This window comes from Phasianus colchicus, chromosome 2 (assembly GCF_987193195.1).
Source record: "Phasianus colchicus chromosome 2, bPhaCol1.hap1.1, whole genome shotgun sequence".
NCBI classification, from domain to species: Eukaryota; Metazoa; Chordata; class Aves; order Galliformes; family Phasianidae; genus Phasianus; species Phasianus colchicus.
Genome location: NC_143437.1, coordinates 30,124,831 through 30,141,859, shown reverse-complemented (window position 1 = coordinate 30,141,859; position 17,029 = coordinate 30,124,831). Strand labels below are relative to the sequence as shown.

Sequence of the window (17,029 nt, the reverse complement as noted above, 5' to 3'; positions counted from 1 at the left end):
TCAGCCAGCCTCTGTCTCTGCATAAAAATCAGCCTGGGCTAGGAGGAGCAAAGAAAACTGACTTAGAGCTGGGGTGAGGGACTGAGAAACCAAACTGGGATTCCAGCATGCCCTCCCAGAGCAGATCCCAGGCCTGCGGTAGGACGGGTCCTCTCTGAGCTGTGCCTGTCCTACCTGGAGCACCTCCTGGGAAGAAAGCCTCAGGCTGGAGTGACTGACTGAGAGTTTCTGTCCTACTTCCCCCAGGCTCAGCTCAGGATTTTGCCTCATACAGAGGCATTTCAAAGACAGAGCTAGTGTTTTTCCTGCCACCTCCTCCTGCTGAACTCTGTAGTAGCAACAGACATAGAGGAGCATAAGCTGGAGGCAAGGTGTTGCCATGGAAAAGAGCTCTCTTGTTCAATCAATGACCTTAGAGAGAAACCATGACACGGGTGGCGCAGGAGCACCAGCAGCCCCATGCTGGTTTACCCCTGCAGCTGCAAGCCCCTAGGTCTGTGTCTTGGCTGAAAGTCTCTGACCTATTAAGGCAAAAAGTAAGGTTTGGAGCTGTGGCAGCCCAGAGCATTCCCTGGGCTTGTTGCAGCCCCTTCCCCAGGAAAAGCAGGTGGAAAAGTGAGTCACTTGTCCAGCCTAACAATATCCCACCTGGCTCCTCAGTGGGTTCTGACAGATCAAGCAAGCGCCCCCCAGCAGAGGCAGGACAGCAGGCACAGCTCAGAGACCCTGGCCTCAGCTCCTTAGACCTTTTGGACAGGGGTCTCCCCTGGTGGTAGTTTCTTGCTGCGCTTCTTCATGCGGCTGCGGGCGTAGACACGGAGGAAGAGTGCCATAAAGACGACAGCTACGCCCAGCCCACCCACAACAGTGACAGTGTGCCCATAAATGAGGCAGGAGAGGAGAATGGCAAAGGCCTGGCGGAGAGTCATGATGATAGTGAAGACAGCTGCCCCAAACTGGTTGATGGTGTAGAAGATGAAGAGCTGGCCGCAGGCAGAGCACACTGACAGCAGCACTGCGTGGGCCGTGAACTCCGAGTGACGAGCCATGAAGTGTACTGATTCTAGCAAAGCACCCTGCTCCAAGAGCGAGCCCACTGTGAAAAGGCAGGAGAAGACATTGACACCGAACATCATCTGCACGGGAGACATCTTGTAGGTGAAGAGGGCATCCTGCCAGTTGGATGTGAAGCTGTCGAAGACAATGTAGCCGGCCAGGAGGACTACACCAGAGAAAGTGGTGACAGTCGACACGTGTCTGTTGGGAGCGCTGGAGAGCAGGAACATGCTGACCCCCACAGAGATGAGGGCAGCTGTCAGGTACTCCCAGTACTCGTAACTCTTGTGTGACACCAGTTTACCCATCATCATTACAGGGATCACTTTGGAAGCCTTGGCCAGCACTTGGGTGGGGAAGCTGATGTATTTGAGCGCCTCGTACTGGCACCAGCTGCTGAGGATGTTGGAGAGGGAGGCAAAGGAGTACTTGTACATAGCAGCCCCATGGCGCGGCTGTTTGGTCATGGCGCAGTACAGACCAGCCACAGTGAAGGCCAGGATGCGGTTCATAAACACTAAGAACTGAGAGTCCTTGAACTTCTCACCAGGGTCCGTCTCAGTAGCACCGTATGTTCTTGTCATCACGCGCTCCTGGAGAACACCCCATGTGAGGTAGGAGGCCTGCAAAGCAGGAGGAGCACAGGAAATTAGGATCCACACCAACAGCTACAAGCAACCACTGGAAGAATAGACCCCAGGAGATCCTTGTCTGCCCTGTCATTGCCTCATCCTCTTCATAGCAGTGCTTTCTTGACATACTGGGAGACGGGACCACTCCTGTTGCAACCAACCTGCAGGAGCCCACCATACCTTGTGGTATACTTAGGAACAACTAGAGCCAAACAAAATCAGCCCTGCTCAAGTACAGCCTCTACAAGGAAAGAGAAGCCCACAAAGCAACACCTCACTAGAGAGAAAACACTTGTTTTAAACTGCCTGTTGAACCAGACGGACAGGATCAGAGAACATTACAGATGTATAGCCCTGGCTTTGGTGCCAGCTCCCTGCAGCAGCCCCTGGCAGCTTTCCCAATGGCCTCTCTGTTGGTTTTCACTTCCAGCTCTACAGACCAAGTTCTACCACCCAACTCAATTCTAGTTTCTAGCAGACAAAACCGTTCTCCAGGGATAATCACTGCTCTGACTGTCACCTCCTCTACTTACGCAGCCCTGGTGCTCCAGCACTGAGTCTCTGACAAAAGTAACATGGACTTTTCTCTCCCAGGTAACTAAGGCAGAGGGATGAAGTGGTGGTGTCTGAATGTGCTAGGATAGTTGGCCAGAGTGTGGGCATTTTCTATTGGCTGCAGGATTTGTGAGTTTCGTATAATAATTAATTTTAGTCCCCAAAGAACCAAAAAGCTGCCTTTCCTAATGATGATTAGGCTGTAGCTGAGACTCAAGGAAACTAAAATTAAAATTAAAAAAAAAATCCTCTCTTTTTGTAGCTGAATTCAGTACTTCCTTGGTATCCAAATTAATCTATCAAAGGAAGAACCTTTCAGCCCCAGAAGGTGACCCAGAAGAGGGCCTGTGTGTTAAGAGGGCTCAAACTACCTGTTGCTCTGATGGGAGCTGGAACAAGAGCAGCCCTAACAAACTGTCTCAATCTCAGAACTCTCCCTGTCTATGGATGCAGGGGACTGCATTTGGACAGATGAGAGAGGTCCCAATGCAGACGACACCAGAATGGTCCCTCAAAGGTTACACAGCACTGGTGGATTATCCTAGTGGAGAGGCAGTGTTCCAGCCTTCAACCCTGCCCTATCAAGGACAGCACTGCATCTTTAATGAAGTGGCAGTACAAACTCATTTTCCAGTCCCTCCATCCTGAGTGGGATGGCCATGCACACATGCATAAGACCCCTACCTGTAGACCAGCAGCACAGAAGAGCAGCTTCAAGACCTGTCGGGCTGTAGAGGACTCTGTAGGCTCTGCTCGGGGTGGCAGGGAGCCATCCTCTGCATGTACAGTCTTCACCTCAGAGCCGAACACACATGATTTGATGACAGGAAAGCAAATGCCTCGGCCTGAAGGGATAAGAGAACACAGACAGAATTAACCACAGCTTGGGTACCACAAGCCACACCAGTTTGAGAGGTGTAGGCTCCCTCTTTACTAACCTTCTCTGTGACAGTCAGTTCATTACACTACATGCATCACCAGACGGAGACTGTGGCCTTTAGCAGACAAATTCTCATATTACTTATGCAGCCATGGATTGGGCTGACTCAGGCAGACTCCGAATTGTTCAGAACAAACTTCCATATCTACTGGTATGGGAGCCTGGGAGAGATTTGTTTCAGGATAGCTCCTAGGGATGGAGGTTTATGCCCAGCTCAGGGCTGGTCCAACAAAGCACAGCAAGAGAACCACCTATCAGCACTGAGGCAGATATTGGAGGAAAGCTGTTGCCTGCCCTTACCTGTCTCCAGGTAATTCCTTCTCTTGAAGTACTGGATGAGGAGGAATCCTGGTATTACAATACTCGCGTAGCCAGCAGCATTAATAAAGAAACGGAAGAGCCAGAAGTCCCCCCAGGAGTCCTGCAAGGCAGGGGGCATTTCTTCACCAGTAGCCATGATGGGGAGAGCAGCCAGTACGAGGGGAACACAAAATCTGCAGAGAGACAAAGAGGCAGATGGTAGGCAACCAGCACACAGCCTGCTCCCCTGCCCACCTGCGCCACCCACCTCCCAAATTGCTCCTGACCAGCAGGCAGCACCCAGATTCCACCCCAGCAATGATAGCAGTTATCACAGAATACAGAGCAGGAAAGGCCCTCTGGAGTTTATATTTAATCTGTTAACAGTGTTTGCTCTGGCTTAGGAACACATGGACTTAAAAGCTTGGGCTTCCAGGATTGGAGAGGATGTTTGAATGCTGTTGTAAAGGGCTGGTTTTGACAACGCCTTTGTTCCAAATGCAAGGAGCACCTTGTACCTCACCTTTTCAAGTTAAACTTTAGCATAGCTAAATGCAGATTTCTTTCTTCTGAGTGGAAAAAAATTAAAAGGTCATCAAATGGAAAGAGTCTCCTACCTAGCAGCTCATGTTACAAGCCTGCAGCCAGAGCAGCCTTTCTTTCAGAAAAAGCACTTCCCCTTCAACTACACCAGGTGAGCAGTGGAGAGCCAGGGGGCATGTGGCTGCCAGGCTTGCCCATCTCCCTCCTGGGGCAGCACATAGCCCCGAAGCAGCGTGCCAGGGCATTCCCTGCAGCTCTGAGGAAATTATCAGGGCTCACCCACTTGACAAGGCACAGCCAGAGAGCAAGGTTGGGAAGGAACCTTCTTATCAGGTTAGGTTTTTACCAGTGCTATCTGCAAAGGCATCTGAAGTTCTTCAGCATTAGTCCTGAGGGGTGATCTGGTCAGCTTTATGACAAGCTATAATGCACCTGTAGCTCTTCCCACTGTCCCCTTCATTGCACAGACTAAAGCTAGTGGGCCACACCAAGAACAAGAGCAGCAGATACACAACAAGGAGGAAGTAGGCAGACTTCTGCACCCAAGGCCACTGGCATCCTCCTCTCCTGCAGCAGTCTGCTCCAAGGTCAAAGCAGCTTTCTGCAGCATGGGAGGAGGTATCTTTCATCCATGCTCCACTCTTGCCTCAGTCTCCCCTGCAGAAAAAGCCTCATAGGGGCCAGTGATGGTGCTGTAGGGCTGGGTACATAAACGTGCAACAGATGAAGCTCTGGGTTTCTGTGATGAAAAGGGCCAGAGAAGATGCTAACTCCCCCTGCAAAAAACAAGTGATTCACAGGAATTTAGGCCCTGTGTACCTTCCCTTGGTGTCAGAGACCACAGCTGTGGTGCCCTTATTCATGAATCTTAGAGTCTTGTACTGACAAAGCTAGGGTTGTAAAAACAAAAAAGTCCCCTGCCATTTCATGAGCAACAAGTTCTCTCTTCCCACTGCTCCTGTGCCCTGGGAAAGGGCTCAGAGGCTTTTCTAATCTTCAGTCGCTGCAGACAGGCCTGAGTCCAACAACTTGACATAAGCCAAGGCTGAGCTTCACCCTCCTGTGACTTACAGGACCTGGGTCCTCAGAGGACCCAGAAATTCCAATCCTGGGTAGAAGTGCAAACAGCTTGGAGCAGGCTTTTGTGCCTGCTTCCTATTCCACTGCTCTCTCCTCATTAAAAAAAACAAGTCTGACACCTCTGCCTCTATCCTCCCTTCCCTCAGCCCTCTCTCCAGCTGAGAGAGGCACTGCAGGCTGCATGGGTGCTGGAGGATGTAAGGAAAAGAGCTCAGCAGTAACACTGGAGGCTGATGCTGCCCACGTGCTCCAGGTTTGCATGAGGTAATCCTGCCTGATCACAGCGGCTCTCTTGCCAAGGAGAGGGCACAGAAAAGCCCTTTGCTTTTCCTTAAGTCTGATACAAACTGCAAAGTCGGTTGCTACATTCATAGCCACGTGTCCCACCAACTTGACAGAGACCAGAAGCCAGCCACCCCTATTCATGACTGTTCCCCCTCACCCCCAGCACTACTGCGGGAGCAAGAGCAGCCCCACTCTCCCATAGGAGGATACAGCGGGACAATGGCTCTCTATGTGCGCACCGGCAGTTCCCAGACGCAGACTCAGGGCCGCCGGCTCCGCTCTCCCCGCCGAGACTCGGAGGGAACAGGGCCGCCAGTGTTACAGGTGGGAGGGGGGCGTGCGGGCGGCAGGCCGAGCGGTGAAAGGCGCCTCAGAGCGGGACCGGCGCTCGGCCTCAGTTCCCCGGCTCACGGGGGGCTGCCCTCGGCTGCACCGCCGCAGAGCCGGGCCGGGCCCCAGCCCCACGCCTCGGGCTCCTGACTCAGCCTCGGGGCTCAGATTTGGGGCTGAAGCGCTGCCCGGCCGCAGCCCGGCGCATCTGCAGCACCGCTCCACCTTAACGGGAAGCCTCGAGCACTGAGAGCCAGGCCCCGCTCCGAGCAGGACCTCCCTGCACGGGGTCTCACACACCACCGCGTTAAGGTCGGAAGAGCCTTCTCAAATCACCCAGCCCAACCGCCGGCCCACCGCCGCCGTACCCACCTGCCCGCCACTCGCTCACACGGCTTCTCCCCCGCGGCCCGGCCCCGGGCCCCCAGCTCCGCGCTCGGGCGGAGGGCCGCCTCGCGCCCCCGAACCGCACGGCTTTTCGCCCGGGACCGGGGACCGCCGCCGGGAACGGCGAGAAGGGAAAATGAAGCTCCCGGGGCTATGGGGCTGGTCCCTGCCCGGCGGCCCCGTCCGCAGGCGCCGCCCCGCCCGCTCCAACTGCACCCACCTGCGGCCCGGCTCCGGCCCGGCCCGCTCCCGGCCGGCTCCCCTCAGCCCGCTCCCGGCGGCGGCGGCGGAACTCCCGCCCGGCGGCCCGCAGCGTCGCCCCCCCCCACAGCGCCCCCTGGCGGAGCGGAGGGGCCGTGCGGGGCGGCGCGGAGCCACGCGAAGCCGCGACTGCGCTCACGGCGCACCGGGCCCGGCCTCGCTGTGCCGGAGGGCGGGAGGAAAGGACGGGGCAAGCGCGGCTCCGAGTCACGGCCTTGCTGCGCTGCCCCAGCCCTGCAGGGCTGGCTGCAGCCACGCAGCAGCGGTTTACGACACTCATTAAAAACAAACAAACACGCTTTTATTATGGGAAAAAAAAAAAAAAAGTGTAGATCACTTGCTTCAGCCTTTCTCCTCCTGCTCCCGCTCCTTCAGGCCTGGCACCACCACAGCACTGTGACACATCGCTCCCCCCAGACACACGGCTCCCGGCCCTGGCAGTGCTGCCGAGGTAGTGCATAGAATACAACTCTCAGTGGCAGCCCGAGAGCTGCTGGGAGACCAGAGGAGCAAGTGCTGCGTTCCTGGCAGCATTCCCTCACATCTGCCTTTGCAAGAAGGGAGGAAGAAAGCTGCGAGCAGCTCTGCAGCATCTCGGGTGATTGCGCCATCCGGGATTTGCCCCACACAACAGCAGCTGCTCCATGGCACAAGTGGGGAATTTCCCTGGCTGGGGTGGGGTTACCACCATGGGCATCTGTTCACACAGCACCTCTGTGGGCCGGTTCCCCAGCACACTGCATCATGTGCTGCTCACACCGGAGAGAGGCAGGGACAGGAGGTGAGGAACTAAAGGATGTGGAAATAGCCAGGCCATCGCTTCAGCCCGTAGAACCCAGGGAAGACCCTATGTTTTCTATTCAACCTGCCATGCCACGAGCTGGGTCAGGATCTTCCCATGCTCGTTGGAAAAGAGGACAGCGTGTGGGAGTGGAGTAGGTTGGGTGACACGAGAGCTGGAGCACCTGCAGCCAGAACAAATGTTTATTAGTGAGCAATAGCTGCTCACCCACACTTGTTCTGATGCTGGCTGAGGTGCCAGATGATGCTCTGTCCCTGTGCACCGTGATGAAGAGTCCTCTCCTGCTCCATCCCCAGTCAGCAACAGCCTGCAGCCCCTGCAGTTCAGGCCCCTGGCAGGGAGGGGAATTCAGTCCTGCTGATCTGTAGCCCAGACCCCACTGGGCACAAATCTCAAAATACAGCCTCCCCTGTGTAGTGCTCATAGTGCCACTCCTTCTGTCCAGAAAGGCAGCCTGAGGCTTACAGAACTCTTCACCGGGCAGGGATAACACATGGCTCCACTCCCATTGCAGGCTTCAGGGTGACAGCACAGGGCGAGGAGGCTGCCTGTGGGCCTACGTGTCCACTGCTCACTCAGAGCACACGACGGGCTTCCCTGAGATCTTCAGGTCATCAAAGGGCAGCAAGGCGAGGAGCTGCAAAAGCCAAGAGTGCAGGGCTGTGAGCATCCCTGTTGTGTCTGTGCCACCACCCTGCAGCCCCAACATGCCGACAGAACTCTCAGCATCCCCACTGGCCTCACTCACATCATCGTTGCCATCAGCCAGGTCCTGGGCCGTCTCGTTTTCCATGTTCCTCAGTAGGGTGTCTGCCCCAGAGTGCGAGAGGATGGCAGCTATGGCAGCATCCTTGCGACCCACGGCCAGGTGGAGCGGGGTGCAGCCATTGTACATCTGGGCATCCACGTAGGCCCCGTTGTGCAGCAGGAACTGGACAGCACTCCGGTTGTGGCACTCCACTGCCATGTGCAGTGGGGTCTTCCCGCTCGTGCCCTCCTGTGGGTGACAAGGACGTGGGTATGATGTCCCCCCTGCAGCACCCACACTCCATGGGTAGGGTGGAAAGGTGCAGCCCCACAGCAGCTCTTTCTAGCCTTACCTGAACATCAATGTTGGCACCGCTCTGCAGCAGCAGGGACATCATCTGGATGTTCCCCTTCAAGGTGCTGATGTGCAGACAGGCCAGACCTGGGGAGAAGAGACAGGAGAGACAGCCAGCATCAGTGCCAGTCCCCCACCAAGCTCCTGGATTTACACCACAACTTCTGGTCTTGTCCCTGGGTCCCACCTTGCCAGTTCTGGAGCTGCAGGTCCTGGAGGTGCCCAGGGGGCTCAGCTGTGCCTTGCAACAGCTGCTGGGCACAGCGCAGGCGCTGCTGCTCACAGGCCAGGTGCAGTGGGGTGTTGCCATTGCGGTCCTGCAGTCCAGGGTTAACTCCTTTGTGGATTAGTGCCTGGACTACACTGGGCTGCTCCAGATAGACAGCCAGGTGCAGCGGAGTCTGGAGGAGGGAAGCAGAAATTAGGAGGCAGGGGTGCCATGCAGTGCCAGCCCCCAGCAAGCAGCCTGTTGGCATGGGGTGGGCACTCCTCCACTCCTGGTGCCAAGAGCTGCTCTCCTCCCTCCCAAGGCGTTGCCTTCCCCCTCTTTGGAAAGGGACTGCTCACACATCCTCATCATGCCCTGCAGCAAGCAGATAGGCTTCCCTAGGGAAAAGGCTGATGGAGCGGGCACCCAGTAGGGTGGCACCTGCCTGTCTCCTGCCTTCTGCCCATCTCACTTGTGTCATACCTGGAAAAGGTCATTCTGGATCTCCAGGAGCTCTCTGGGAAGCTGAGCAATGCAGCAAAGTGCCACATCTGGGACACAGTGAATAATTGCCAGGTGAACCAACCTGCATAGGGAACAAGGGTGGAAAAGAAGGAAAAAAATCAGTCCCAAGTGATATGTTCATGGGCAGAGATCCTCCACTGCTGTAGCTGAAATAATCTCCTTACCTCCCCCAGCCACCTGTCTTCCCACCAGTTTGCAGCTTCTAACCCTGCACTCTCTCCAGGGCAGCTCAGCTGCAGGGTGGAACAGAAGCACAGCCTAAGGTCCCCAAGGCAGACCCTTGGGCTGACCACAGGGGATGTGACCCATCTCTCCTCCCTTGGGTCACACTGGGGGTTTGCACCCAGGCCTCCATCCTGGGGAGGATGGCAGAGCCTGGGAAGCATTTTGCAGAGCCCAAGGGCCAGGTCTGGCCACTGAGCAGGAGGTTTGAACTCCAGCAACAGCCAGGGGAATTCCAGTTCCCCACTGCTTGCTCCACACGATGACAGTTCTGCTTTCTCCTGTGCCAAGGCAGGCAGCCAGAACAGCCTGGCACGAGTGCAAGATCACCTGCGTGGCACAGCCCTTGTGCCAGCCTCTCCTCCAGTCCCCACTGATTTCCTCTTTCCCTTCCACATCCTTCCCCTTTGGTGCCACTGTGGCAGGACTGGCATGCAGAGGGATATCAGAGCGCTCTGAAGAGCTGGGTACCCTGGTACTCACCACTGCTAAATGCTCATGCTGCCCCAGCCCCAGGGTAGATTTCATTCTCAGCCCACCCATCCCTCACCCTTCCCCTGCTGCAATGCTTGTGCTGGTTTTGCACCGGTCCTTGCTGTCTCTGAGCAGTCAGAACAGAAGTGAGAGCAGCAGCAGTGGGCCCGAGGGGAATTTCCAGCCCAGCAATACCAACCTGCTGCACCCCACATGGGCACAGGGTAAAGGGGCAGGACATCCCTCAAAGGCTAGAAGGAGGCAGGAGGGGCTGCAGGAAGGCTGCACAGCCCGAGCAGCCCAGCAAAGCTGCCTCCTCTGTGGATCAAGCCTGTACTCGACACCCCAGGCACCCTCAGCTGAGCCCCATTTTCAACAGTGAAACAAGCAAGTTCCCCTTTGCCCTGCTGCCTGTGGAAAAGCTGCGTCCTTGGGGAAGCCCTGGGTCATGCTGCTGCAGGGAATTCCCCGCTGGAAGCAGAGCCACCCACATTTTGCATCCATGAGGCTGCTGGGTGCCACGCACCGCTGACGCTCTGGAGCAGGGCAGGGGATACAGCAGAACCAGATGCAGAAATATAGCAGTAGCATGTGCTCCACTGCCTTCAGCTGCTTCCCACGGCTCTCAGGCCTGGCAGTGGGCAGGGAGACGCCCCAATAGATTCGCAGCAGGCCGAGGCTGCACTTTGAGGTGGCCTTTGCCTGCTGCCAGGGACAGTCCCTGCCTCTCCACGCCCGCTCCCACGTGCCGAGGAGATGGCAGGATGTGCTGCTCTCAGGTACGGCACAGATAAGCGCGTGCAGCCCGGGGACTTTCCGAAGCAATTCGGGTTGAACTTTAAACCTCTGCCGCTTTCACTTTCCAGAGCCAAACTTGGCTCCCAGGGGAGAGAGCTGTGCCCGGCTAGGGTGAACTGGGGAGGGTACCCTGGAATGCCCCGTAGCATGGGGACAGGTGTAACAGTCACAGGGGGACATGGAAAGCCCAGCCCTCTGCCGGCATTTCCCTCGCCCTGGGCTGGGGGCTTTGCAGCTCAGCATGTTTGGATATCCACGCTGCAGGAACTGCACAACCAGAGCCCCTTCCCACCAGTCAGATCTCAGGCTTTCCCTCGAAGCTGCTTCGAAGGATTGCTTTTTTTCTCCCACCTCTGTCTTCCTTCTCCACCCAGGCACAGCCTCCTCCCCTGCTTTCATTTCTGCATTTGCTCCCCTCTTTCCTCATTGCCAGGCCTCAGCTTCCTGAAATGGCTGCAGAGGCGGCGAGCTGCTGGGGAATGGTGCAGCAGCCACTGGGGTTTAATGAGCCCGCTGGGAGTACTTGAGCAGCACCCTTGTTCACGGAGAGCTGTGCAACCAGGAAGCATCTCCTGCTAAGCTAGGAAATCTGCCCAGGAGACCCCAGATGCAGGCTTCATGCAGACTGCTGTTTTTTTTTTCTGGCCACAGCCAAAAGCTATCCTATCTGGGATGGCACACAGCAAGCCACCACCCTGGGCACGGAGAAGGAGAGGTGCCCACGTGCTGCCAGGGTTAAAGTGTCCCAGCCTGAGAATGCTGCAAGCAGAGACACGGGGACAGGGTATGGTGACACCCAGCTTTGACACAAGCAGAGTTCCACCAGTCCTCTGAATAAGCTTTGCTATCTCTCTAGAACAGGGGCTGACCGTGCAGATCCTTCCATCCATGGAGCACAACAGCTTGTCCTCAGAGCAGCCTCTCCATAAACATCTCACCCTCGACATATCCAGAACAAGGGACCAGGCATTCAATGGAAATCACCCCAACACATTCTGATCCCTCTCCAGATAAGCTCAACAGGAATGCTTTGCTCCTGGCTCCTTGTTTTGTCTGAGCAGAGAAGGAGGAAATTGTGTGCATAATTTGCACAGGAGAAGCTTGTTACCAGGAGGAAATGGCATCAGCAGCAACACAGAGGAGCGTGAGCAGGGAGGAAAAGAGAAGGGGAATTCCACACTTACGCTGCTACTCTGCTCCGGCCTTTCAACCTGCACTGCTAACCGCTTCCTCACACACCAGCCCCAACCTCTGTCAAGTGGTGTGGCGCTGTCCCACACTGCAGCCCATTGCTGTACAGCTCCATACCTCCCCCCATGCCGAGGTGGTTCTGCCCTGTGCTGACATCAGGTGAGCTCAGCCTGTCTGCATGCAGAATGGGGCTCTGCTCTGTACCAGCATCCCTGCAAGGAGGGGGTGAGCCAGAAGCAAGACAGCCGGTCCCAGAAGTATGGAAATCATTTCAAACCCCAAAAGGCCCACTGACCACGGCAATAGCATTTTGCTCATCAGGAGGCTAGTCAATTCTAGTTCCCACACACACAGAGACAGCCTCCCTTCAAAAAAGCCTCTTGCTTTTGGACAGTGGCTAGACCTTGCCAGAGCCTGTACAGAGCCATCACTTACAGTCTGGCACACACTGCGCACTGCCACGAGCTGCTCTCTAGATGAAGCGTCAGCCCTGGGGCTCAGCTCCACCACCCACTCACTGGGGGGATTCCCAACCCTGGGGTGCAGGGCCACCCCATACAGCACCTGGCTCAGACACCATCTTTCACTGTCACATCTGCCTCCTCTCTTATCCACACTGAATGCAAAACCACTCAGACAACCCAGAACTGGCAGAAATCAAAGCTTCCTTCATTATTCCAGCTGAGCTCATGCCTCCCAAGTGGCAGCCAAGCAAGGACTGAAAGACCTCCCTGCCCTTGTACTGCCTGACATCAGGCTTCTGCAGCCCAGCACGTGGAAATTTCCAACTCTTTTTCCTCCTCCTGCATCCTGAAGTTCTCTGCATCTCTCGCCAGCTCTGGGGTAAACCTAAGCATGCGGAAAGTCTGAAAACACTTCCCTGAGCCCAGACTGAAGCCATGAGAACAGGGAAAAACATTTCACTGGCATTATCTTGAGAAGCAGGGTTCCCCAGCATACAGACAGGAATCTCTAGAGAAGGGCCACGTGAGATGAGGGAGTTAAGATGGCCACATATTGCTGAGTGCCTAAAAAGCAGCTTCTAGCCCTGCAGGACGGCCTCACACAAGCAGGCAGGAGCTGGGTGGGAAGGCCCTTCTGCTCCACAGTCACGCAAAGCCCAGAGCATCACCACCAGTGGAAACCCACATTTACCCATGAACAGTCCCCCAGCCCTTGCAAATGCACCTCGGCCCACAACTCACTGGCACATGAGTTCTTATCAGCAGATGGGGCAGCACTCATCGCCGGTAGAAGGAGGAAGTTGGGCTTCCTCTGCATCTCTCCTTCCCTGAGCAACTCCAGCTCTGTCTCTCCAAGCTAGCAGGGGCTTCCATAAAATACAAGCAAGTGAGGAGATTTTCTGTACCACCCCATCCTACCTCACGGAAGCTGGTCCTTCGCCCACTCCTTTCCCAGAACATCGGGCTTACACATCTGCCTGGCAAGGCTGGGAGGGAGGGGGTTTCCTCGGCGGCTCCTGACAAAGGCTGCGCTTGTTTGGAAGCCAGAGCACAATGCCGGAGCCGCCTGCATGGAGCTCACCATCCCTGCGACTGGAAAGCCCCTCTCTCAGCTTCCACGCAGAGCGGTCCCATCGGAATCCCATCTAGCAGAACAGGAGCTGGGTTGAAAGGAAGAGACGGATGCTTGGACGAGACCGCCTGGGAGTGCAGAAGCAGCACATCTCTATGCCTGACATGGAACAAGTGGGATGCTACACTAAGTGCAGAACCCATGCCTGCCACGGCAGCTCTGGGAGCCATGTGCCCCACTGCTACAGCCCCAACTTCCCCAGGACCGTAGAGGGGGCTGGGGGGGCGTTGAGGTTTTTACAAATGATTCTTGGAAGGCTTGTGTCGAGGCACCCACGCGTTTCAGCGGCCAGCACCCCACGCCTCCCCATTAGGCAACTTCCTTCCTACGCCAGCAGCCCCTCTGCCTTTGGGGGGCCCCCCTACGCCCCAGCAGCACTCTGCAAGGACCTACCGGCACAGGCAGTCCCCATTTGCATTGAACAGAGCGATGGATGCTCAGCACTGCTAAATATAAACACTGCCCACCTCCGCCACAGAGTCAGGAGGAGAGACAGGAATAGAAAAGGCAGAAGTCCACAGCCCAGCCGCGGTGACCTCAAGAATACATTTCCTTCCCAGCACCAGGAGCAGGCTCAGGAGGCCCTGTGCCAACACCCCCAGCCCCAGTGTGCAGCAGGCTCCTGCCTCACTCTGTGCAGATTTCCTGTTCTGAACTGCATCGTAACTGAGAGAAAACAGGAGAGCAGCTGCAGCCACTGGGAGAGCTCTGAGAGAGTAACTCCAGGCAGGAGATGCCGAGGCACCGCCAATTGATGCTTCCCAAGTTAATGAGCTGTTTGTTTAGGCTCTGGCCAAGCAAGTCAGGCGAGCAGCAGGCTCAGCTGCCCTACAAGACAGACGTGAATTGCACACGCATCTCCAAGCAGCTGCACTCACCGACTGCCTTCCTGCAGCACTGTTTCCCCAGGCCTGCCCGATGCTCCCCGCTGGCACGCTGGCTGTTAACACCGTGGCCGGGGGCGGGGGAGCTGCATGCAGCCAGCCCTGCTTGCTGCCAGACCTGCCACAAATCCTCAGCAAAGATCCCACGTTAATGAGCTAATTAGCAGCTGTGCAGGCTCCCTCCTTAGCAGGAAGTAAACACCGGAGCTGGCTCCCACCTCCAGCAGTCCTGGGAGCTGGTAGCTCTGCCTCCGCGCAGCCCCTTCTCCAGCCCGCTGCTCAGTCGCTATTAAGCATTGCCTTGCTCGTATCGATGCCCTTTGGTTTCTCTTCCTCCTGCCCTATCACTTAGCGTTAAGCGCTAGCCTGGGCTTGGGGCGAAGCTCTGAGCACACTGTGCTCACACCGTGTATGTTTGTGATGAAACCCCCCGCGGAGAGAATGCAGGCAGAGGGACGTGATGAGCTGAACGCAGCTACTAGCGGCCAAACCGCGTTACCTTGGAGGGATGTCTCCCACCCTGGGAGCGCTCTTCGTGAGGGGAAAGCCCCCTGCCCTGCCATGAGCTGGGCCTCCCCGTCCGAGAGGCACCGAGCATCCCCGCGGCCATCCCAGGTCGTTCCCCGAGAGCGGACCCAGCCCGCAGCGCGTCCCAGAGCCGCGGGCTGGCAGAGGAGGGCAGGGGCCGCGCTCACTTACGTGTCACCGTCCTCCGAGACGTAGGTGAGGGCCTCCAGCTGCCGCCGGTTCGGGCCGTCGGGCGGTGGCGGCGGCTCGGCGGACGGCAGCGCCTCGGGGAGGGCGCCGGAGCCGTAGCTGGAGTCCAGGCGCTCCTCAGAGGGGGTCGGCGGCTCGCAGGGGGCCGGGCTCTCTCCCGCGGCGGTCGGAGTTTCCCCGGCGGGGGTCGGCGGCTCGGTGAGGGTCGGGGTGTCGGCGGGAGCCGGGTTGTCCCTCCCGCCCGGCAGCGAGCGCAGGGACTCGATGCCGGAATCGCACTGCCCGTCCTCGCCCTCCCAGCACTCGCCGCCCGCCGGCCGCGCCATCCCGCCGCCCTCAGCGCCCGCCGCCCACCCGTCCCGGCCCCAGCCCCGGCGCCGGGGGGCTCATGGCCGGAAAGCCAGCGAACGGCCGCCGACTCCGACGCCGCTCCGCGGCTCCTCCTCCTCCTCCCGCCCGCACTGACTCAGCCGCGCCCGGCCCCGCCCGCCCGGGATTCCCCCCGCTGCGGGCAGCGGCCCCGCACCGCCTCCGCGGGGCCCTTCCTCTGCCGGGGGCTGCTCCCGATTCTGCGGGGCTGACGCCCGTGTGCTGAGGCCGGCAGCCCGGGGCCGCAGCGTGCCCCCCAGGCGGGACGGAGTGTGCCCCGCCGCCTCCCCCCGCCCTGGTTTGGCTCTTTGAGTGGCAGCCGTGTCGTGATGGGACGAGGGGAAATGGTTGCAATCTAAAAGGGGGGAGTTTGGGACTGGGTATAAGGAAAATGTATTCTACAGTAAGGGTGGTGAGGCAATGGAGCAAGTTGCCCAGAGAGGTGGTGGATGTCCAGTCCCTGAAGACACATAAGGTCAGGCTGGACGGGGCTCTGAGCACCTGACCTAGCTGTGCACGTTCCTATTCATCCCAGGCGAGTTGGACCAGACAGCCTTCAAAGGTCCCAAATCAAGGCCATCCAGTCGCGTCTCTCAGGAATCTGTGGGCTCTATCTGGTTACCTCCCAGCACCGCAGGCAGTGGGCTTTCCACAGAAGGCAATCTAGATAGCTCTGAACGTGGGTGACACACTTGGAAATCAGGTTTCACTTGCTGTTTTCATTGCTTTTATTTTCACTTCTTCATCTCCTGCGTGCAAGGTGCACACCTTCCTGCTGCACCCAGCAGGAGGGGAAGGACCTGCTTGTTCCCACATCTGCAGGAAGCTCACCTGGGTGGCACTGGGCACGTGGGCTCAGAGCTGCATGCAGCGTGCTGAGTATTTCCCCTCCTGCTGCAGCTGCTGCAGGTTTGCATCACTCTCTGAGCATTGCCCAGCCAGGCTTGCATCTGAGCCCTGCTGCATGCACACTGCCCCCAAAGTGCCTCCAACCAGATAGGAAGAGAGGATTTGGGGTGTGAGGGCAGGGGCAGCATGGCAGCAGGCAGAGGAAGTCTGTGCTGGCATCAGTAACCTCCAGCTGTCCTCCCATACTCAGGTTCTGTTTTGGTTTCTCCAGTTGTGTCACTGGCTCTGCCTGGATGCAAGATAACAACTGCTGAGCTTCTCCCACACCTCCCAGCTCTGCCCGTGGATCTGGGTCATACACTCATGGCACCCCTGTTCACACCCTGCTGGTGGCTGCATCCCAGCTCAACGGCGCTGCAGATGTTGTTTCTGATCCTGCAGCACACAGCTGATAACTTGCAGGGCCTTTCATGGGGCAGAGCCTATCTGGGCCTCTCTTGAGTCTTGGGTGTTACTGAATTGTCACAGCCAGCCCAAAGTGCAGCATGGAAATCACAAGGGCAGCGATCAGCTTGGGGTCTGCATGTCATAGGCCAAACTCTTACACATCTTCTGTGAAAGCCATTTAGCTCCCCCTTCTTCAAATACTCACAGAATCCTTAGAGTTGGAAAAGACCTCTAAGACCATGTGGTCCAACCACCAGCCCATTCCCACCATGCCCACTGGCCGTGTCCCTCAGTGCCACATCCACACGGCTCTTGAACACCTCCGGGGATGGTGACTGCACCACCTCCCTGTGCAGCTTGTGCCACTGCATTACCACTCTTCTGGAGAAGAGTTTTTTTTCCTAATATTCAACCTGAACCTCCCCTGGAAGTTCTTCCCACACACACAGAGTTCCTGCTCTTTCAGCTTTATGTTA

At 57.2% G+C, this 17,029-nt stretch overlaps 2 protein-coding genes across 3 annotated transcripts; both read right to left on the bottom strand.

Annotated features, from left to right (window-relative positions):
* Positions 1-299: 299 nt before the first annotated feature.
* On the bottom strand, positions 300-6,442 carry SLC35B2 (solute carrier family 35 member B2). 2 transcript variants are annotated; one of them, XM_031593947.2, is made up of 4 exons: positions 6,329-6,442; positions 3,484-3,677; positions 2,928-3,088; positions 300-1,679 (listed from the first exon to the last, which is right to left on the bottom strand). In XM_031593947.2, the coding sequence occupies exons 2-4, from the start codon at positions 3,638-3,640 to the stop codon at positions 741-743; spliced, it is 1,257 nt and encodes a 418-aa protein (XP_031449807.1). In that variant the 5' UTR covers positions 3,641-3,677; positions 6,329-6,442; the 3' UTR covers positions 300-740. The 2 variants fall into 2 exon arrangements, with proteins under 2 accessions (XP_031449807.1, XP_089991357.1); XM_090135231.1 differs by lacking the exon at positions 6,329-6,442 and adding an exon at positions 6,094-6,199.
* Positions 6,443-7,339: 897 nt separating this feature from the next.
* On the bottom strand, positions 7,340-15,321 carry NFKBIE (NFKB inhibitor epsilon). Its single transcript, XM_031593958.2, has 6 exons — positions 14,871-15,321; positions 8,965-9,067; positions 8,461-8,674; positions 8,272-8,360; positions 7,920-8,168; positions 7,340-7,808 (listed from the first exon to the last, which is right to left on the bottom strand). Exons 1-6 carry the CDS (start codon positions 15,212-15,214, stop codon positions 7,743-7,745), a joined length of 1,065 nt encoding a protein of 354 aa, XP_031449818.1. The 5' UTR covers positions 15,215-15,321; the 3' UTR covers positions 7,340-7,742.
* Positions 15,322-17,029: the final 1,708 nt, after the last annotated feature.